The following is a 24,094-nucleotide window of genomic DNA, read 5'->3' as shown; positions in this document are numbered from 1 at the left end:
TATTAATGAAACTTCATCATTATCAAAATCAACATTACCATCATCATTGTCATCATTATCATCATCAACATCATCATCATCGTTGTCGTTATTAATGAAACTTCATCATTATCAAAATCAACATTACCATCATCATTGTCATCATTATCATCATCAACATCATCATCATCGTTGTCGTCGTCATATTATTATTATTATTATTATTATTATTACTATTATTACTATTTTATAAGCACTGGGAAAAATACTTTGAAATGGTTTGGACATGAAGAAAGGATGGAGAATGAAAGACCCTAAGTGAGTTTAAGGAAGTCAAGTGGAAGGGGGGAAGAATGAGGGTTAAACCGGGGATGAGATAGAGAAATGTGGTGGATGGCTACATGAAAGAAAGGACTGAAGGCCGAAGAAAGGGCAGGAAGATGGCAGAAGAATGCATGATTCTGGCCAAACCATATGCGATTCAGGTGTCGGGTGATATTGATAATAATGTTGCTATTATTTATTATTATTATTATTATTATTATTATTATCTATAATATTTGGAATACCACTTCCTGAACCTTCGAATATCGCTCAGGTATCCATTCCCTACTGTTTATGGTCACTCTTTGTCCTAATTTAAAAGATATCAATTTTACCGGAGGGAGCTTAAAGCATCCTACTTATAATCATAAAAGGCTTGCTCTGTTTGCCGGACCGCTATGCCTCCCCGATTGGAGAGCCATCACTGACGGTGATTACCCCCAAATACAGGACCTGGAGCGGTGGCGTCTTTGTCATGGGTCTACTGTACACCTCAGAGTCTGTCGAAGAGAAGAGGAGGGCAGCATGGGGGCCAAACCACCGCAAACCCCCCTGGCCCCTCACGGGGCCCGAGTACCTGGGAGTGGCTTCGGTCTCCCGGGCAAGTACCACATCTCCCAACACAACACACAACACCATTTTTCTACTCCGAGAAATGACTCCCCGGCTGTTATTTCTCAACGACTTCTTCTAGTCGGGGATATTGAGAGCAATCCAGGACCCACCAACAAATACATATATCCAACATGCTCAAAGCCTATCACGTCGAGCCGACAGACAAAGGGTTCAGTTCAGTGCAATTCCTGCAAGAACTGGACCTATTACACCTGCACAACACTTGCATCCAGAAGACATTACACAAACACCTGGATCTGCTCCTTATGCTCCTTCCCCCCACCCACTAACCCCTCCACCAATCTTACTCCTATTTCCTTCACACTTCCAAAGCCAAACCCACCGACCCTTCCCACATCATCCAGTCCCCCAACTCCTCCCATTCCAACCCATCCCAATTGTCACGGGGTTTTTATAATATCACGGTAATTTTGATATAAATGGTTAAATGTTATTTAAATTGATAATAATATTCAATAATACTGAAGAGCAGAGACAATGATTGTCTTGCTACATCAAGCAACGATTACTTTACGCTGACTTGCTACGATTCTCTAAGATCGAGAATTTATAAACTTTCTCAACAGTACACAGCGGAGACTAATTACTCAAAATTGCTGAATTACTGTACTGTTAGCCTCTGGAGAAAGTTACTTCACCCCTGACAATAAATAACTAATACTAATAATAATAACATCAGGTTCTTGCTGATGCATTAACTCCTGGCACAACGGATTTTAAGTTAATACAACAAGACTGGTCTAAGTACCAGTTATGAAAGCAAACGTTTATGCCAGCTAGGAGCTATATGGAAAATAAGCTTAATTTGGATTAAATGAAACAAGATTTTACTTTACATTGAGCTCAAGAAAGGAACTGTTAAATTTATTAATTACAAAAATAAATTTAACGTTACAATTCAAATCAAATTAAATGAGACGCACTCACTCACTCACACAAAAGCTAAATACTTACGCCTAGGAAAAAACACCTTAACTAAGCTCTTAAAACTAGGATTATACAAAAGGAAATACCAGTCGATGAATGCTATGTATCACCCGAGGGGTGGGAGGACTGGATTAACTGTCTCAGTGGAGCTTGGGTGCTAGCGACCTCTCACACTTCTTGGAGCACAGGACCTTCCTCCGTCACAACAAACACTAGACTGAGTAAGTCGTGGGAACAAAAGCGGAGCACTAGGCCGCATTTTTAATGGTCAAGTGCAAGCAGGGGCGAACAATAAAGAAAACAATAGTATCGCTCAGTACAGCACTTAGTGACGTGCATTAAATCGGTCACTCTTGAAAACAGTGACGAATGTTTTGAAAAGTGTACCCCGAAATGGAGGAAGAAACGGTTAGCTGAGCGATACGCAGTGAGTTTTCCACTAATAGTTCGTGGCTTCTCACAAAAGGAAAATGTCGCGGATTGATTCGTGACATTACGCCCTTACAAAGTTAAATTTTTTCCTTATGGGAAAAAATTTGTGGATATATATATATATGTACACATCCTAAGTCATTCGCACAAGATTCACACTGTGGTGTGTGTGCTATCCTGCTACAGGAGAAAGTCGCAGTCGCCAGTGAGCGAAAAAACCTCGTATTTACGTTAATAGAAGCAAGCTTGAGGGCAAAACTCCGTGACGACGGTGAAAATCCTGTACTCAGGTCAAACTGAGCGAAAAGTCGCTACATTTACACTGACAACTAATTGTTGTGTAGCGTGGTGTATGTAATACACGGTGTAGGTGTGACAGCTGTAGTGTAACTGTACCTACGTGTAAAATGACACTTTAAATAATAATATGGCGACGACGAAGGCAGAGGAGAAGAGGCGGCAGCGTGCGGCAGACGATCAGCTGGCCCGCACAGCAAAACTGCTACACCCATTGCTGAACCTGCAAAACCAATTAAGGTGGAGCATCAAAAGTGTCAATGAGACAAAATTCTTATTAAGTTACAATTACTCTCTCTGCCTAGCAATCAGTACATGCTACGAAAAGTACGCTCTGGCTGAAAAATACGAGTGACAGCCTAAGCTTCGTACATTCGAGGTCGCCATTAATTATAGCACACGATTAGTTTCGACAAGTTGAGAATCCTTATGCAAACTCGGGTCTTCCATAGCCTCGAACTGCACACGGGTCCTCAACCTGTGCCTTAACCTACAGTACTTATATTAATATCAGGAAGCTGAGAATCCTTGTGCAAACTTGGGTCTTCCATAGCCTCAAGTCGCCTCTGCAGAGTTCTCTCTCGAACTTCCCCCTTAACCTACAGTACAGTACTTATATTAGTACCGGGAAGCTGAGAATCCTTGTGCAAACTTGGGTCTTCCATAGCCTCAAGTCGCCTCTGCGGAGTTCTCTCTCGAACTTCCCCCTTAACCTATGGTACATAATATGTATGTACAGGCCCTGGACATAATGTGTCCTGTGGGGCCAATGGGCGAGACGTCAGGTCTGCACCCACTTCACCACTACCCTGTCTCTCAACTGTCTCAGAGATTACAGGTGTGGTTACAAATGGCACAGGAAGGGCATGTCCCTGATTAGTGGTGATACTTTGGCACACACTGCAGGAACGGACAAAACTATCTATGTCCCGTCCCATCCCTGGCCAGAAAAAGTCAGCTCGGATACGGCCCTGGGTCTTCCTTTTGCCCATGTGACCTCCTGAGGTTGAACAATGACCCCATTCTAACACTGCTAGGCGGTACTTGGCGGGAACGACAAACTGCAGTCGAACCTCGCCCTCGGGTGTTCGTGACTCACGGTAGAGCCGTCCTTGTTTACGAAGGAACTTGGCTCGACCTCCCCGTGAATACTTTATCACTCGACCCTTTTGTTTGTTCCACACGGTAGCAAGTGTCGGGTCAGAATGTTGTTCTTGTACAACAAGTTGACTACACATCAGATCTTGCGGCGATTCAATGATCACTGGGGTGACACAGTCTGGAGCCTCAGTCATGGCTCGTGTTACCGCAGCGGCCGAAGTCTGAGTAGCGTCATCATCGGAGCAACTATCCTTGACTCCTTGAATATTGCCTACTATTAAGTCAAATAGAGGCTCTGGCATGACAACTGCAAGTGTCGTACCAGTATAAAATGGAGATGCCACCTGGATACATGCCTCAGGGAACAATCTCACTGATCCATCAATAAGCTTTGCATGGATCTGTCGACCTGTATACTGCTCAGGCCGAACTAAACTCTGCTTAACGGAGCAACCTGAGGAACCACTGTCTCTCAGGACCTTCACAGGAATGTCTCCCACAAACCCTGGCTGAACAAGGAAGGTGCTGTCACCTGTAGTGGGGCCTGTGGAGGAAGCAGCTAGCCACTCATGAGGCTGCTGAATTGATGCGGCAAACATTGTGCCTTGAGAATTATAAGATGGAACATTGGCCATCTGTGGAGGGGGGTTCACTGTCACTGTGGGACTAGTGAACTGTGGGGAAGTACCCACACTGGTAGGGACGTGACCACCAGGCTGCTGCTGAGGAATGAAGGCTGCATTCGCTTCCTGCCTCTTTTGAGCTGGTGGTGAAAAAGTTTGTCCCGACGGTCGGTTGCGTGGCTGATACTGCTGCTGGTTAGGGTACTTGTTGTACCTCTTCCACTCAGGTTTCTGAGTGTTTTGCCCCTGGTCCTTCCACTGCGGTTTTGGACCTTGGCCATTATTCTGAGAATGGCCTTGTTGCTGGGGTTCAGTCTGAGACGGCTTCCCAGACTTATCAGCTTTTCTGTTCCAGGTGTTTTGCTGCTTGCGAGCTTGATACCCGTATGCAGTAAAGAACGCGTCAGCCTTTTCTGCCATTTGGCTGGCATCTTTCACCTGGCAGATCTTAAGCTGTGCTATGAGCTCAGCAGGCCACGACCTCTCTAGCTGTGTACGCAGCATAAGGTCAATTATCCCCTCACGCGTGGAAGGAGTTTCATCTTTCTCCATCCACTCATTTAAGTAAGCTGTGAGACGATCAAGGAACTGAACAGCTGTCTCCTTGTCTTGGAGACGAGCTCGCATGAACTGAACTTTGGCGTCGTCTACTGTGAGACCATACGCCTTAATGAGTGCAGCTTTCATCATCTCATATATGAGATTGTCTCCACGAATTCTGTGGAGAATATCGAGGGCAGGGCCCTCAAATAGGCTAAGAAACTGAAGCCGCTTAGCTGCCTCATCCAGTTGATACATGTCTGCCATGTCCTCAAAACGAGCTATGTACGGCTCGATTCGCTCGCTTTCCTTGTATGAAGGAAGCTTGATGCGCGGGGTCGCCAGGACATGTGCAGGGAGAACGCTCGTGGAGCTTGGACCAACTGCACCAGACGTGTCTGAAGCCAAGGAATCTCACTTGAGCTTCAGCACTTCAAGTTCATGTCTCTCGCGTGCTTCTCGCTCGGCACGTTCGTGTTCTCGTTCTTTGTCTCGCTGTTCACGCTCGTATTCGCGCTGTTCTCGCTCTTGTACTAGCTCGTGTTCGCGCTGTTGTCGCTCGTATTCGCGCTGTTCTCGCTCGTATTCGCGCTGTTGTCGCTCGTATTCGCGCTGTTGTCGCTCTTATTCGCGCTGTTCTCGCTCGTATTCGCGCTGTTCTCGCTCTCGTTCACGAGCATCTTTCTAACGTTCTTGCTCGTAATTAAACCGTGAGAGAACGTAACTCTGTATTTTCTCTGGGTCAGTGAGACCCATATCTTTGGCTTCCTGTACATAAGCACTGGCTGCCATGATGCTAGCTCAATTTACTAAGTAACCGAAACTGAGTACTGACTGCTTAGTGAACAAATGCTAATAAACACAAGTAAAGAGTACAGACACAAGTTAGTGGTGACCAGTCTTATCTAGTTAACTGGCAAAGATTAAAGCAAAAATGCAAATGACTGGGAAGACTCAATAATAAACACAATGGGTACGGCGACTTCCCAGGAGCGAATAAAATCGTCTGGCGTTACCAAGAATAAACGAGTTAAGTACTCTATTGATTAATAAAGCAAAAATTCACTTGCTAAATCAACGGTAACCACCAGTAAACTTGTGCCTATAAACTTTAATGATAAATTCCTAAATATGAACGAGTGAGCACTATCTCGTGAATAGCTTTAGAGCTAGGAGTTAATATCCTGGAATGAGGTCTCCAATTGTCACGGGGTTTTTATAATAACACGGTAATTTTGGAATAAATGGTTCTTGCCGATGCTTAACTCCTATGGCACAACGGATTTTAAGTTAATACAACAAGACTGGTCTAAGTACCAGTTATGAAAGCAAACGTTTATGCCAGCTAGGAGCTATATGGAAAATAAGCTTAATTTGGATTAAATGAAACAAGATTTTACTTTACATTGAGCTCAAGAAAGGAACTGTTAAATTTATTAATTACAAAAAATAAATTTAATGTTACAATTCAAATCAAATTAAATGAGACGCACTCACTCACTCACACAAAAGCTAAATACTTACGCCTAGGAAAAAACACCTTAACTAAGCTCTTAAAACTAGGATTATACAAAAGGAAATACCAGTCGATGAATGCTATGTATCACCCGAGGGGTGGGAGGACTGGATTAACTGTCTCAGTGGAGCTTGGGTGCTAGCAACCTCTCACACTTCTTGGAGCACAGGACCTTCCTCCGTCACAACAAACACTAGACTGAGTAAGTCGTGGGAACAAAAGCGGAGCACTAGGCCGCATTTTTAACGGTCAAGTGCAAGCAGGGGTGAACAATAAAGAAAACAATAGTATCGCTCAGTACAGCACTTAGTGACGTGCATTAAATCGGTCACTCTTGAAAACAGTGACGAATGTTTTGAAAAGTGTACCCCGAAATGGAGGGAGAAACGGTTAGCTGAGCGATACGCAGTGAGTTTTCCACTAATAGTTCGTGGCTTCTCACAAAAGGAAAATGTCGCGGATTGATTCGTGACACTAATCCACCTCAACCGTTACTCCCATCACAACCTCCTCCTACCCCTAACCCTCCACCCACACCACCTTCCCCCCCTGCTGCAGCAGCCAACACACATCGCACACACAACGTAAACATCCTTCAGTTAAACATAGATGGCATAAACACCAAAAAACAAGAACTCACACAATTCATCAAACAACAGAACATACACATTGCCATCTTACAAGAAACAAAACTACACAGAGCACAGAAGACACTGACATTTCATAACTTCACCACCATTCGACAAGACCGGGCCGACGGCGTTGGCGGTGGACTCATCACCCTGGTACACAAATCCATCAACTTTGCAGATACCAGTGCACACAAAGTCACTTCTCCCTCCACATGACACCACAACAGAAATACAATGAATTAAAAAATGCACTGATAACAAATCACATAACAATCGCTAACACATACATTCCCCCCCAGTCGTCCCTCACAGTACCACACAATTACTCTCCACAGATACACCACATCACTAACATACCCTACATCATCCTGGGTGATGTTTTCAGCGCCAAGTCGTCGGCCTGACATGTCAACAACCCTGACACAGACAGAGGGCTGGTACTACAATCCCAGACAGATCATCTTTTCATACTGAACAATCTAGACCAACATACCCATATCCCACACCAAGCCCTCTTCCTCCCATCATCCCCAGACATCATCTTCTGCTCCCCAAACCTGGCCCCCACTACGCCCTGGAGAGTGGTCAAAACCCTAGGTTCTGATCACCTCCTAGTCATCATCACTACCAAAACCAGAATCACCCCAGCTGGCCACAAACACACATACACTAATTATATGAAAGCCAACTGGGAGGCCTTTGTAACTGAAAAAGAACAACATTTCGAAACACTAAACAGTACACCCATCACAAACATCAACACTGCTGTGCACACTTTCAATACAATTATACAAAACGCAGACAAAAGACACATCACTAGAGGCAACAGAAAGAGACACAACCCCAGCTCCACACCAGAAATTCAAGGCCTCATCAGACAACGGGACACACTGCGACACTCCCCAAAACCCATACACAAGACACCGTACAACAAATACAACTCAACATTCAAATAAACAATAAAATATAAGAACAGCAAACACTAAACTGGAAAAATTACCTCCAAACACTTGACCACAAAACGAACATTAGCACACTCTACAAAACACTAAACAGCATCACACTTTCCAACAGCATTACCACACAATCACACGCTGCCATCACAACAACAGACACCATACCCTAAAACAAACAACAAGCAAACACTCTCATCAATCACTTTTCACAAGCCAGCCATCTACAGTAAACTCCCATCCCGAAGACCGACGTATCATCCGACAGTTCCCCACAGACCCAGACTACGCACCTTTCACTTACAGCCAGACGAAGCACATCATTAACAACCTTAACCCATTGGATACCAGAGCTGATGGGTGAGGCACTGCACTGGGAGGGTACTAAGCGTACCGCCCTCCGCCTCTCGGCTCACAGTCACGAAGCTCATAGGTCCCTACCCGGTAGTTCCCTACTTTATCAAGATTTGAAAATTCCCAGTTCTGTCCAATACTGCTGCCACTGGGCTCCAATGGGTTAAAGAAACTGATAGATTTGCCAACCTTTAACTCATTGGATCCCAGAGCTGCTGGGCAAGGCACTGCACTGGAAGGTTACTAAACGTACCGCCCTCTGCCTATCGGCTCATAGTTGCGTCATAGATCCCTACCCAGGAGTTCCCTACGTTATCAAGATTTGAAAATTCCCAGTTCTGTCCAATACTGCCACCAATGGGCTCCAATGGGTTAAGCACTCGTCTGCCTGTGGACCAGACAACATAAGCAATATTCACCTTAAACACCTTGGACCACAAGGCATTCAAGCACTCACCAACATATCAAACTACAGCTAGTCACACAACATAATACCCAACATCTGGAAGCATGGCATTATCATCACTATCCCTAACCCAACAAAGACCCCACGTCACCCTCCTAATACCGCCCCATCACATTCCTCTGCACCCCCTCTAAAGTCACTGAACGACTGGTACTACAACAAGTCACACCTCACATTCCCCTAGCCCAATCACAACATGGCTTTAGGCCACTACACTCCAGAAACACCCATTTTTACAGACCTTATACAGAGAGATTTCGATGGCATGAATTCACCTAGGCCACCACACAGAACACTCCTGATCACATTAGACATCAGCAAAGCTTTTGATGCCATCCCCTGCCACAACCTCACAAACAAAATACTCAACACAAATATGCACAATAACACAAAAAGATGGCTGGCAAACTACTTAGCAGGCAGATGTGCACACATAACATTTGCATTCAGTCTTCTAACATCAGAAACTTCACAAACGGCGTCCCCCAAGGATCTGTTTTGTCCCCTACACTCTTTAACCTATACATGCACGACATACCCACACCCCACACACCACAGATACACATAGTTTCCTATGCAGATGATATAACACTTACATGTACGCACCAAAACGCAAACACAGCTGCACACATCATCCAATCTTACCTCAACACACTACACGAATGGTTCACCACAAACAGGCTTAAAATAGCCCCAGCCAAATCTACAGTGACCCTTCTCACAAGCTGGACTGCAGAACACAGTCACATCCCACACCTCACCATAAACAACTCTCCCCTTCCACACACACACACACACACACACACACACACACACACACACACACACACACACACACACACACACAAAATCCTTGGTGTAACATACAAAACTTCAATGTCATTTAAACAACACATCACAAACATTAAAAATAAAATAACACCAAGACTCAATGCCTTGAGGTCACTTGCCCATACAACATTCGGACACAACAAAGAAACCACCACCACAGTATACAAACAATACATACGTTCAGTGACGAATTATGCAAGCCCTGCCTGGGCTCCTAACCTCACCAAAACACACTACAACACTCTACAGACCATACAGAACAAGGCCCTAAAAATAATCACAGGCTGCACAGCTACTACACCTATAGGCCACCTACATCAAGAAACCAAAGTCCTCAAAGTCAAGGATCACCTAGACATGAGAGGCACCCAGTTTCTTACTGCGGCCTCCACAAACCCACAACATCCGCTATATTACATGGCAGCACATCCACCCACACCAAGGAACATCAAAACAACACCCAGCACACGATACCATACACAAATATTGTCATCTCTACCCCTTCATCCACCTCAGACCAGCTTCCAGAAGCATATCCACACTCAGATCACTCGCTGCTCCATTCAGTCACTTAAAGACAACACACAGCTGCATGCACGGCCTCCTGACATCCACCCTTCTGAATCCTATCTCCCTCGTGAGGACAGGGTCCATCTGGCCAGGCTAAGATGTGGGCACCATCCAGCCCTCTTAAGCTACCAGAAGAGGCTGGATGACGCTGTCGCTGATGCCTGTCCAGGATGCAACACAGCACCCCATACTATTAAGCACATTATGGAAGACTGCATTGCACACAACCACCTACGCCAACAACACAACATACACTCTTTGAGAGCTCTGTGGGAAAGCCTGGTCTCAGCCATGGCCTTCCTAAAGGACTCGGGGCTGTTCAGCCAGACTGCCTGGGGAACAACAACTACTACTACTACCCCCAAATACAATGAATTATTTCGAGCACTGAGCTGGCCTTGCTACATGGCTGGGTGAAAATGGCAATTTTTTCTGTTTTCAAAAAAATTTCTCTGACGCTTCTCATGTAATCTTAACATACCTGATACCGTTAGAAGGCAGAAACCTTTAGCTGCAATGCGTCACTTAGTCAATGCCTGTAAGTTGGTTAGGATCGAAGCCAATGAGTGAAGACATATTTCCAAAGCTCTTGGTGAGAGCCCAGAGCTTTCGCATGCTCTCGCACTGGCAGAGGAGTTGCGGCAGTCGTCAGACCACTTCACAACTTCCCACGTGTTTACAGAATGGAAACTGACGTATTTTCACTAACTGTATCCGTGTTAAATAATAGCATGTATTTACCGTAGCTGTCATATTTTTACGTTTATTTGCATCGTATGTTACCCTTACTTTATGTATGGAAATAATTACACGTGAGAAAACTCAGTATATACTGTACACTGGTTTGTACAGGAATAGGTCTTCCCCCCCCCCAAGAAAAAAAGACCTTATTTCTGTTCTCCTTTTGACACGTATCTATGTAATGATTTAATTTATTTCGGCAGTTGAAGTCTCCCTCTTCTTTCGACAATAGGATATACTTGATTTCTAGAGTTCAACAGTAATTGCTTTTCCATTACAGTAAATAGTACCACTGTTTCCGCATTTACTTTTTAAAACAATCACCCAGTTTTTCTGGTTATTTGTTGCTGTAAGTGTTGCATAAGGAACCATCATAATTATCCTGACTTATAGTCTTTGCCCTTTCTTACTCTACATTTAGTTACTCTTTTCTGATTTATTTACACTTACACTGATTTGTAGTAACATTTACACATAAATGAATTTGGTGCCAGTGGAAAGCACTTCAAGATGCCACCGAGTTGAGATATCTACCTTATGGTGTAGTGCCACACATTTGATATTCATGTATGTGTTTAGTAGTACTGTAATTTTAAGTTAGATAGGGTGTAACCTGAATATTAGTTTATAAGTTCCTACCCTAAGTAGTAATTCATATATTAATTACTGTAGGGCTAACTCTATTTTTTATATGTATGTACCTCTGTATCTATGCAGTGGGTGATGTAATTGTAGATGTTGAGCTATGGGAATTCCCCGTCTCGTAGAGTAACGAATAACAGACAGATGCGCCAACTTTTCTTGTCGTTGTTGGGCGCCGAGTTTAAACCTTAAACAGAGTAATGATGAATATACAATTCTTTCCGTAACCTAGTTGTGAAATGTTTGCTAATGAAGCTGCTAGAACACAAGTATGTAAGATTAGCAGTCCAAAAAGCCTAAATAATGTCATTTGTGAGGATTTAAAGTTCCGTTTATCTTGGCCGTCACTAGATGGCATGAGCTGCTTTCAGATTCAAATTGAAATAGTGCTAGAATCAGTATCTAAATTAAGTAAGGAATAAATCCCAAATTTTCCCCAATTCAATCAAAGTCTTGTCGTCATGGGTACACTGCTAAATAAATTGTAAAGAGAATTAAAACCCCCCCATATTTCAAAAATACCACCTCATTTGACTTGAGCAGTGGCGTCTTTTAGTGCCCGACATGCCCCACTTGCTGCCCAGACATCGTGTGTAACAGACGTTCGTTTAGGTGAGTCGTCCACATTTCTTCTTCCTCCCCCTCTTTTTCTTTGTTTAATCCTTACTTATTATGAACTATGAGAAGTAATATTGTTGAGAGTTTAACGTAGTGACTTGCTGCCCAGACATCGTGTGTAACAGACGTTCGTTTAGTCCCCAGACACCGGCGGTGACGACCGTGGGAGCACGCCATTATTCCCAAGTATTGCCCATAGACTTTTACACTTACACTTGCACCACTCACGAGTTATTATTGCAAACCGAAGGTATTTGATGTGTTATTAATGGTTCTATCAAGTGAATTCTTTTTTTTGTAGATAAGGAATAGAAGTATAGAAGTGATATGTTCTGTAACGGAAAGGAGAATTCAAATTCATCAACTGTTCTCTTTCTTTAAAATTAGTTTATTAGAAAAAATTATAATCAGGAGCGTGGAAGGGAACTTACTGATTGTGAACAATAATGTGATATTTAAGTTGTACCTCGAGGCTAAATAAGCCCGAGTGATTGAGGTGTTCTAAGTGATTGTATTTCTTTTTTTTAATTATTCCTCGAGGCTAGACAGGCCCGAGAGATTATGTACTTCTAGTGATTATATAACATTGTCGATGGTGAAACGAGAAAAGCATTACTGATTTGATGTGAGAACCGAGAAAATTATATGAGGAGAATACCTTATATGGGTGAAAGATGAATACAAATAATCATTCTTATTGATACGAGGCTATGCCAGCCCGAACAGACAAATCATATCCGTAAAAGTGTCCCTGTCTTGAGGCCAATGTTGAGCCCAAGAGTAACGGCCAAAAAAAGAAAGTAAAGTACAACGACTCCATATCTCGAGTGTATCAAATTGTTTCGTCTGGTAATAATGTTAGAGGAATGATCACCCAAAAGCCTTAGTAACATTTACAATCTTCTCCCATACTAAAAAGGGTCATGTAATAAAGAAATGATAGTTTTGTGGAAATTAACAGAATTATTAAAGTAGAGTAAAGTATATAGCATTTTCTTTTCTTTATTAGTATACCTAATCAAGGAAATTATGTCCTCGAGCCAAATTCACTCCCCTTCCAATTCAAGATTCCTTCGCTGAGGGAACGACAACCACCTGAGGTACCGACTAAAATCTAAAACTCGGCCAAAAACTACAAACGCTACCACAATTCATTCTTTTCATAAATAACATCCACTATATTAAGTCGAGTACCACTTGTATATCCATGGGTGAGTTGATCAATACCCACAACAGGTAAGAAAATACATACCCCTATCATCATTACACTGGTGTCAACTGGTGGGATAAAGTAATCGGCATTACAATGGTACTTGTGACAGGACTCTGGGCATGATTTATAAAAGTAACTATTTTTTCATAGTTATCGTTCCAAACATCCATATTCTGTGATACCTTTTGTTCCTTGCATTAGGTAAGACTGTTCTAGTCCCCTTCATCTTTAGAATGCAAATGATTGATTGATAAGATTTATTGTTGTGAAAGGTACAGAGTACTGATACAACAAAAGAAGGTGGAGGGTCTTGCCACACTCCTCCTTCAACACACGTAGTGAAATAAAGTCAGCGGTTACAAAAATAACTAAAGGATGTGGGAGATGTTGCCACACACGTCCCTTACCAAATTTCACATTATACAAGCAGTGCTTATAGAATTAGTCCCCCGAGCAATTAGTAGTTACAGTATGTGGGGAATGTAAAGGAACATACATAGAACATACAAACATTCAAGTGTGAGTAATATAATCAAGATAGCAAAGAAGCACAGGAAGACAGTCGTGGCCGCCGCCAAAGATGCAAACATATCACTGCCTTATCACTTACCAGTGAGGCAAATGGGGCTGGTGAGTGACGGCCATCAACACCTACACACCCGCCACCACTCGCTTACTCTAGCAAACTCCCTCCCAACTTCACTACTTTCTAGTTATGTAAATGTTTCTTTACAGGTCCCATGGGGACACATCTGTCAACTTGTGCATTGTCTGGATTGGTACATTTGCTAGTGGCTAAGATAGACCAACAAAAACGATTAGTATACAGTAGAGTAACATGGTGAACGATGCTTTCTTGAATTTTGGTACAAATACGGAGTGTTTGTAGAGAACAGTAGTCACCATATATACAAACCAGGTCTGCAAGTATACAAGATACTGTAGCTAACCATAGGACTTATATGTCGCTCCTACCCTCCTCACCCCCTTCCCAATCCCCGCATTCCTCTTCTCCACCCCTGCCAACCTCGCCTGTAGTTGTTCCACTAGCTCTAATTGTACTGCTTTGTGGTGGCGCATGTCAAACCCCCCTTGATCTGCCTTTTCAGGCTGGGCACTAGTTGCCCTAGCTTCTCCACTTGCACTAGCCACCCCTCCATCCTGGTGTCCACCCGCAGGCTGCTCTCCGCTACCAGAACCTAGAAGAACCGCTTTAGAAGCTTTGCACGCTGCCGCAGAATCTCCACATTTCCATGTTAAACTTGAGCATGTATTCCTCCTGTTGCTGCAGATGCTGCTCCAAGCGATGGAGTCTCCAGGTTAGGTCCTGCACTGCCGAGTGGAGATCTTGAAAGATGTCCAGTAGACTGGTGTCGGGCCGGATTGGATCGTCATGGGGAGACTGACTGGTTGGTTCAGCGTGACATACCAATGATTGACTGCACAGGTTCAGGACTGACTGCACAGGTTCAGCAGGTGACTTGCCTTCCAGTGGTGGGAAAGCCTAGGCCCAAAGACGGGCCTCCCAAACATTGATCGCTGCCGGCAGTGGTGGCTGTGCTACTTGGGCTGGGGCCACATTGTGCCATGGTACCGGGGTTGTCCGTGGTATGTGGGGACACAAGAACGAGTGGGCATTGTGTTCCCCCCCACAGTTGCAGCACCGAGGTTTGAAATGGTCGTCTCTCCTAATTTTTTCCAGGCAGGTGGTACCATCGTGCCGCCCAGCACAAAAACGACACCTGTATGTTGCACTGCACTTCAATGCCAGATGCCCCGACCAGCTGCAGTGGTAGCAGAGATCAGGCTCTGAAACATAGTGTGCAACCCTCCTGTAGCCCAGTGGCCTGGTGAAAACTGACTCTGGTGGCTCCCCTTCAAACAAACCAATAAGCTGTGGCCGTGGATATTTTTTGACCATTCTTCTCTTCATCCAAAGGACAGTTTCCTGAGCCCCATGATCCTCCACTGCCCAGTAGACAGGAATATTATGAGGCAAGTCAGCTTCACTCCGGTGTCACAACCTTGCTCCAGATCACCACATTCCATTACAGAGGCAGCAGCTGATATAGTATCCTCGCCCATATAGAGTCGTTTGCCAGGTCCAATACGGGTCGTCGTGAGACATGGTGCCACCTACTGGGGCACACTGCTCGCATCGCCACCAATGTTCGTGTCTCTTCTGTCAGGGGGTTCTTGCCCTTCCCCATCACTCCCCGAGATCGAGAGGCTATCACTGGCGCCGGCCTGACCCACGATGCTGTTGGTGTGGTCAGAAGGGTGAGGCCCTCGGCGTTTATGGCATCGGCGACTGGAGGGCATTGCAGCACATCCACACCCAGCAGCTGCCCGGCTGGGACTGAGAATGCAAATGAAGCAGTTTTATTTTTATTTGCTTTGACCAATGATACCAAGCGTTTGAGCCCATATTTGACGCTGCCATCAATGGATAACACAAAGTAGGGAGTAGTTAAAAGCAAAATCCAACACAGTTTATTTGTTTAATGCATTTGTCATTCTTGATCTATTCACTCTTCTGCCACCCTTAAATCCATAGATCTGAAGAGGATTTCTGTAGCAATAACCATACATTGTTGTTCAAGCCAGTGAACGAGGAAGAACACGTACACACCATCAGAGTCTCCTCCCCCGACCAGCAGGTGGGTGAGGGTGTCATTGGTGCAACCTCTGCTCGTGCAGTCTTGTAGAAATATTGCTCGTACTGATATGAATTATATCTTTGTCCGTTAGGTGATTAGTTTCTGGATCTTTAGATTAAGCATTTTTGTTTATAAATAATGTAAGTCCAATATATAAAAAATAAAAATAAAAATACAAAAAATAAAAAAATAATTATATATATATATATATATATATATATATATATATATATATATATATAATTTCCTGTGGCACCCCACGGGATGCATAGGGCCTCGATGAACTCTCTCCACCAATATTTGTCTCTTGCCATCTCCTTCAGGTCCCACCAACACTCCTCTCCTGCTTCTCTTATCATTGTCCTCAACCAGATTTCCCTCAGCCTGCCTCTACCTCTTCTTCCTCTAGCAGTCCACCCTGGCACATCCTGCACTAAACCGCCTTCCCTTCTGTGTATGTGCCTCAGCCACTTTCAGCGAGACAGTCTCACACATTCATCAAGTGATTCCACTCTCGTAACATCCTCCACTCCTTCACTTGCAACTCTGTCCTGCCACCCCACCCCAACAATCCTTCTCAGTATTCCATTCTCAAATTCCAGTACATTCTGATCTGTTGCACGCCCATAAACTAAAATTGGTCCAACCATGGATTTGTAAATTTTCACTTTAGCACGCACCGAAAGCATATCATTATTCCAAACAGATTTCAACATTCCGACAGCCCGCCAAGCCTGTCTAATCCTTTCCTCAATTTCATTGTTTAATGATCCATTAGATGATACGATCGTTCCCAGATATTTAAAGTTTTCTACATTCTTCACCACATTATTCCCAGTTACACAATCGATTTTGTTCTCCACGTTCATATTAATAATTTCAGTCTTTCCACAATTTATTACCAATCCCACTTTTTCTTCTTCCTCCACCAGACAATTAAGCACCCTCTGCATCTCGTAAATACTTCCGCAAATCAGTACAATATCATCAGCATAGTCCAAATCCATCAGCTTCCCATTTTCTTTCCAGTTAATTCCTGCACCAGTTCTCTTTACAACCCTTCTCACAACACAGTCCACAACCAAAACAAACAGCAACGGTGAAAGAACTTCCCCCTGAATCACTCCCGACTCAACTTCAAATGGATCACCCAAAGAACCACCCACCATCACCTTACAAAGAGCACCTTCATGCAGGCCTCCAGTAATATTTTCGAACTTTTTTGGTCTCTCTCTCTCTCTCTCTCTCTCTCTCTCTATACGTGTGCATGTTTATATGCATGGAGGTGTGTGTGTGTGTGTATATATATATATATATATATATATATATATATATATATATATATATATATATTTGAGAACCGTATGATATGACCACATGATACAGATTTTCTCATAATTTACATTTTTAAAATAAAGTGCCGAAAGTAGCATATTCATAATATTGTGATTGTGTTGTACATAGTTTTTTTTTTTTTTTTAGTTAATTCATTTGATTGGATATCCTTTAACCCTGCTGTCTAAACTCCCTTCCTATGGACTAACGTCTTTTGTCTCCCTTCCTATGGACTAACGTCTTTTGTCTAAACTCCCTTCCTATGGACTAACGTCTTTAGTTCCTTTGATTTCCTCATTTCTCAGTGACAGGAAAATAAGAGTAAAAGTAGATGATGTATATTCCAATTTCCACTCAATCAACACTGGTGTGCCACAGGGATCAGTTCTGGCGCCAACCTTGTTCCTGGTTCATGTTAATGATCACTTATCTGTCACCCACAATCCCATCCACTCATATGGAGATGACTCAGCACTACATAGTTCATTCACACTCAGACATCCATTTACCAAGTCTAATATCTCTACACCTCAATTCAGTACAGCTATCGCCCTAAACCAAGACCTGTCTACGATCAGGGAATGGGGAGAAGACAACCTTGTCTCCTTTCATGCTAGTAAAACTAAATATAAACAATTTACTAATAAGCAGATATTGCCAGATTCGTATATTACCTTCAGTGCTAGTAGTATTCCCATCCCTAAAAGTATTGAAACTCTCGGCATCTCACTTAACAATGCCCTCAGCTGGACCTCTCATGTTAGATCACTTGCTAAAACTGCCTCAAAGAATCTTGGATTATTGTACAGAGTCCGTACCTTCTTCACTGACGAGCAGTTAGCTGTGATTTATAGGAGTCATGTGGCTCTCAGCTTGAATATTGCTCACCCTTGTGGAATGGATGTGGAGAGGTTGCACTAAAGCAGCTGGACAAAAATCAGAACAATGCTGTTAGAATTATTAACAACCCTGCCATTACAAATAAACTACCTCCCCTACAAGTAAGAAGGAATGTTGCCTCCCTTGCATTATTTTACAGATATTTTTATGATAAATGCTCAGACGAAGTTGCTTCCATGGTGCCACCTCTCCATGCCTTCCCTCGTGCTACATGAGCATCTGATAGCGCTCATGACGGAATGTCACTCAGCCATATTGCGGAACTTCTGCCTATCAGAATTCTTTTATTTCCCGAACTGCATCTCTCTGGAACTCGCTTCCCCAGAGTTGTTTCCCTCCAAACTTCAACCTACAGCTGTTCAAGTCTAACTGTTACAGATATATTATGAACAGAGGACACCAGTAATCTGGTGTATGGATTATTTTTTTATTCATTTGTTTTTCCTTCCTCTGTTCTGTAAAAAAAAAAACACACACACACGGGATTGCTACTCAAAAGAATATTGGTTCAGAATTAGCAATCTAATGAGAGATTATGTTTGAGCTTTATTGTGATATCAGGTACAATTATATATTGTCACAAACAAAGCATGTGCATTAGAGCTTCAATGCAAGTAAGAAATCGCAATGAGCTCATTTGATATTTTATGGAAAAACAAACAACAAACTGAAACTACAGTGGAAAGTGATATAAATAACACAAATTCCATTTAAAAAAAAAAGGTACTTGACAGACACATGCTGCTCGCTCGAACACTCTCTACGCTTAAGTAAGAAAACCTATTACGTAATTAATCATATACATTACCTCAAAGATTACTGAAATTCATGGCATTAAAGGATCTCAAGTAACACTTCACCCAAACCAGACAAGTGTTTGTTCTCATAAACTGTTAGAAAATGGTTCTTGGAGCAATGATCGAATTTGATTTTTTTTTCCTGTCTGACACACTGAGTAACCATGTGAATCCAGCAGCAAAAGTGTTTGATCTCCTGAAAGACCATATATTTAAACAACATTTTTTCCACTCTTACAGACATTTTGTCAGACATCCGTATAATGAAAAAAAGAGAGATTTTGTTTAAGATTATTGGTGCTACGCATAGTTGAGGGAGGGCTGGCGTGAGGCAGGGTGGAGGCAGGGTGAAGGCAGGGCTGGCATGAGGCAGAGTGAAGACAGGGCTGGCATGAGGCAGGGTGAAGACAGGGCTGGGGTGAGGCAGGGTGAAGGCAGGGCTGGCATGAGGCAGGGTGAAGGGAGAGCTGGTATGAGGCAGGATGAAGGGAGGACTGGCTTGAGTCTAAGTGGAAGGAGGGCGGGGGTGAGGAAAGGTGGCAGGATGGTAGATGTGAGGTAGGATGGGGGGAGGACTGGGGCATGGCAGGGGGGGGGAGGCTGGAGTGATGCAGGGTGAAGGGAGGGCTGGAGTGTGGCACGGTGCAGGGAGAGTGACGTGAGGCAGGGGGAGGGAGGACTAGGGCTAGGTTACACTAAGCTAGACGAGGTGCTCCAGCATCAAGGTGAAAGAGGCAGCAACCAGGCCCAGCGCCAGCACGATGAAAGCACCCTGTAGATGTCCCAGGTTCAGCACCCCGTCGCCACGAACCTACGAGTAAGATATAAAATTACTGTAAATGACAACCCTGGCTTGATTTGCACACACACACACACACACAAATGTGTGTGTGTGTGTGTGTGTGTGTGTGTGTGTGTGTATCAGACCACAGGCATCCTTAAGTCATAAAAAATCTGTAACTATTTGACCTGAAATGATGTAGCTGTATGCTTCGGGAGAAAGCAGACCGGGAAATGGATTTCGAAGGCGGGTCGTTCGGGTAATAGAGGATTTTTGATGAAGAGAATTTCTGCCATATGAAAGTGTCATGATTCAAGTCATGCGCGCTTCCGGACGTCCGTGTTGCACGGTGGAAGACTTGGATAGGCAGCACAATGGGTGTAACTGCATCTGAGCATTTGTTATAAAAGTACTGTAACATAATGCCAAGGAGGCAGCATTACCTCCGACTTGTAGTTCATTTGTAATTGCTGGGTTATTGATTACTGTAACAGCTTTAGTCTGAATTTTTTCGAGTTGTTCCAGTACAACCTCTTCACATTCACTCCACTTGGGTGAGCAATATTAGAGCTGAAAAGCACATGACGTAAATTATAGCTAACTACTTGTCATTGAAGAATATACTGAATCTGTTTAATAACGCTAGTTTCTTTAGGCGGTTTTAGCAAGTGATCTAATATGAGAGGTCCAGCTAAAGGCACTGTTCAGCAAAACACCAAAAATTTCAGTATTGTTAGAGTTAGGAATATTGGTTGCATTAAAAGTAATATATGAATCAGGCATTATCAGATTATTAGTAAACAGTATATAGATACTGTATAATTGGTTTTCCGTGCAATAAATGAGACAATGTTATTTTGTCCACATTTATTGATCTTAAATAAATTTTGATTCCTGGAGACTGCTGTCTTGAGTTGGGAGTTATATACCAAACTCTGTGAATGGCTGGTTAACCGTAAAAAAACTGAAGCATTGACATCTGTATATGAGTGAATGGAATTAGCCTATGAGTGACAGAGAGGAGATTGTGATATGAATAAGGAACAAGCTTGGTGCCAGGACTGATCCTTGTGGCACACCAGCATTAAATGAATGGAAATTTGAACATACATCATATACCTTTACTTTTAACTTCCTATAGCTAGGCAGTTATGAGATCAGTGAAACAATATATGACAGGCCGTGGCAAGGACGTTTGGATAACAGAGAACGGTGCCATATTTGTCAAAAGTTTAATAAATATCAAGGACTATTGTATGGATTTCTCCATGCTGGACAATTGACTGATGGACTGTTTGAGTAATGAGACAAGGTATGGCAACAATGGATCCTTGTTGTGGAAACCATCCTAACTGTCAATAATATAGTTGTTGGATTCAAAATGCTAAAAAATGTGCTTAATAATGACAATCTCTAATACTTTACCAAGAGAAGATGTGATAACCATGCATTTGTAACCAGACGGATCAGAGGAACTTTTTTTTTCTTTGGAATTAGGTTGATGTTAGTTTCTTTCCAAGAATTAGGATTAAAAAAAAAAACCTATATCTAGTCTGAATAATTTAACAAGGGCATGAACGTGTTCTCAGGAACATTAAGCAGTGGAATATCATCTGGATGTGAAGTTTTGTTGGCTGGTGAATTGTCTAGGACTGATTTAACACGTCTAGCCTGTATCTTTATGGGAACAATTTTGGAAGTGGGGTGTCATGAATTTGTCACATTGTGTTTTTTATACAAAATCATGACATTGTATTGTTATGAGAACTCAAGACGCATTAGTGAAAAACCCAGAAATATTCACTCAGCTAACCGTCCCAACTGTGCTCCAATCGGGATAGTTCTCAAAACATTCGTTATTGTTTCACTAGTGATTGTTTTTATGCACGCCCTTGTGCATTACTAAGTGATCCTTTTTGTGTATTTATTGTTCCTCTGCCCTGCCTCTTAGCCATTACACTAAGCCACGCCTACTTCCAGTGATCATGTATTGTTTTGTGGCTGGTGTGAGAACATTAGTCAGTTGGCATAGTGCTGCCACGGGAGAAGGATTTCAAGTACAGTGCAGAGCAGTGAAGACCCTATCTTGTGGATTATCACTCAGCCTCTAACAGTTCTACGACCCTCGGTTCTCCCCACCGAATTGGTGATCGGGAACAGTGAACGTCAGCAGTGCACAGTGCAGTGGCCTGAGTAGCAGTGCTGTCCAGTCTGTTCGCAGGCACAACTCCTTTTTCTCCACTGACCATTATTTTCTTTGCGTTTTCGAGGCTTAAGAGTATTAGCTAGTTGTCTGATCTGAGTGAGTGATTACTTGTTTAAGTTATCTTGTAATGTAAGAATTCATTTTGTTTGTCACTAATAAATTACAGGTCTTTTCTTTGAGCTTTATTAAATGTAAGAAGCATTATTCATTTCTCCATCTTGTGCTTACTTTGGTTTGTTACTCCCAGTTTGCACAAACTTCTTATATTAATCACGACTGGCATTTAAGCCCATTCTTTCATACTCATAAATCCATGTGCTTCAGCATAGAGTCAGCACCGTCAAGAATCTATCTTTACTGGTATTATTTATTGGACACTTTCTCAGAGGCCAAGACTATTAATAACTTAGAATTCATGAGTGATTAGTCTCCGCTGTGTACTGTTGAGAAAGTTTATGAAATTCTCGTCTCTAGAGAATCGGTGAAGTAAGCCAGAATAAAGTAAAGCTCACTACTTTATTTCATAAGTCGATAGCCCTATTGTCAGCAGTGACTTTGCTTTTCTCCCATAAGTAGTGGAGATATATTCAGTATACAGTAACCCCTCTAAGACCCAGATGGCCAAGACCCGGACACCTTAAGTCCCGGACATCATGGGCTTGGGTCTGTTAGTCCAAGTCTCGGATATCCAGACAAAAGGCCGTCTGGACAAATGTCTGAAACAATCTGGGACACCATAAATGGCCAAAAAAGGTCAAAAAAAAAAAAAAAATAGCCAATATGTGTTCATCTCTACCTTAAATTTGCCGCACGGTGACGAACAGCTGTGTTTTGGCACATAGTTCTGGCGATGTCTGCTAGAGAACCCCTGCATCCTCCCCACTTCCCGCCTCCCTACCATTGTGACTGCATGCTCATCACCATGGCAGCCCATGTGCTCCCTTTGTGGTGGTGCCCTACCAGCTACAGGCCCACTGTTCCTCTGCTGCCTCTTACTCGTGTGTGTGATGATGGCCCTGCCACCCAAGAAGAGGAAATGGGTGGTTCTGACTCTGGAGAAGAGGAGATCTTGGACAAGGTGGATGCGGGATGGTCGACCTTCCGCGTCCTACCTGAGTTCAACCTGGCCCGCTCTACATTGTTCGACATGAAGAAATCCCAGTACAAACTAATGCAGTACAAGGCAGACTTCACATCGAAGACCAAACACAGCGTGCAGGTTTGTAGAAGTTGTCTGCTCCACACTGATTTGGTATCGTCAGCAACGTGCTGTTGGTGTGCTGGTGCATGGAACGGAGCTGAAGACTGCTGCAGAGAAGTTCACAAGGCTCCACAACTCCCCAGACTTCAAGGCATCCATGAGTTGGCTCTTTGCCTTCAAATGTTCACATGGCCTTACGAACTGTAAGGCCCATGGCGAAGCTTTGGACGCCAACAAGGAGGGAGAAGAAGAGTTTCGGTAGAAGGTGAAGGTCTTGATCGACAGGGGGGACCTCACTCTCGGTTAAGTCTACAGTGCTGATGAAACTGGTCTATTCTATTCTCGCTGCCCATGAACACCCTAGCAGAGGAGATGGAAAAGCATGTCCCTGGACGCAAGCTCTCCATGCAGCGTTTATCTGCTTTGTGTTGTGCCAATGTTAACGGCATGCACCAGCTCAAGCCCGTTATTGTTGGCCAGGCAAAGCAGCCTCAGTGCCTTCGTGAGTTGATGGATGTCCTTCCTGTTGTTTGGTACCATTTTGTGAAGGCTTGGTTTACAGCCAAGATCTTCAAAGATTGGTTTCACCAGCACTTCTTCAAGGAGGTCATTCATTATCAGATGAAGACACTGGGAATCCCATGCAACCAGGTAAAGGCTCACCTTCTCCCGGACAATGCACTTGCACATCTGTCTGACAAGGAGTTGGTGGCTGAGAATGGCTGCATTAGGTGCTTGTTCTTACCACCTAATATGATTGCTCTCATCCAACCAATGGACTGAGGAGTGATCGCGGCTATGAAGAGGCTGTACTGTCAG

At 43.3% G+C, this 24,094-nt stretch overlaps 1 protein-coding gene across 1 annotated transcript in view; it reads right to left on the bottom strand.

The window, feature by feature from the left end:
* Positions 1–19,787: 19,787 nt before the first annotated feature.
* Positions 19,788–24,094, bottom strand: part of LOC145397955 (glutamate receptor ionotropic, delta-2-like) — a 150,288-nt gene continuing 145,981 nt past the window's right edge. Inside the window, exon 6 of the mRNA XM_080270932.1 lies at positions 19,788–19,898. Coding sequence (XP_080127058.1) covers positions 19,788–19,898 — 111 coding nt within the window. The remainder of the gene's footprint in view (positions 19,899–24,094) is intronic.

Source organism: Coenobita brevimanus, chromosome 44 (assembly GCF_032717465.1).
Source record: "Coenobita brevimanus isolate Jiangsu-jjx chromosome 44, ASM3271746v2, whole genome shotgun sequence".
In the NCBI taxonomy this organism is placed as follows: Eukaryota; Metazoa; Arthropoda; class Malacostraca; order Decapoda; family Coenobitidae; genus Coenobita; species Coenobita brevimanus.
Note: the sequence above shows the minus strand (reverse complement) of the source record. Positions and strands in the feature narration are given on the sequence as shown.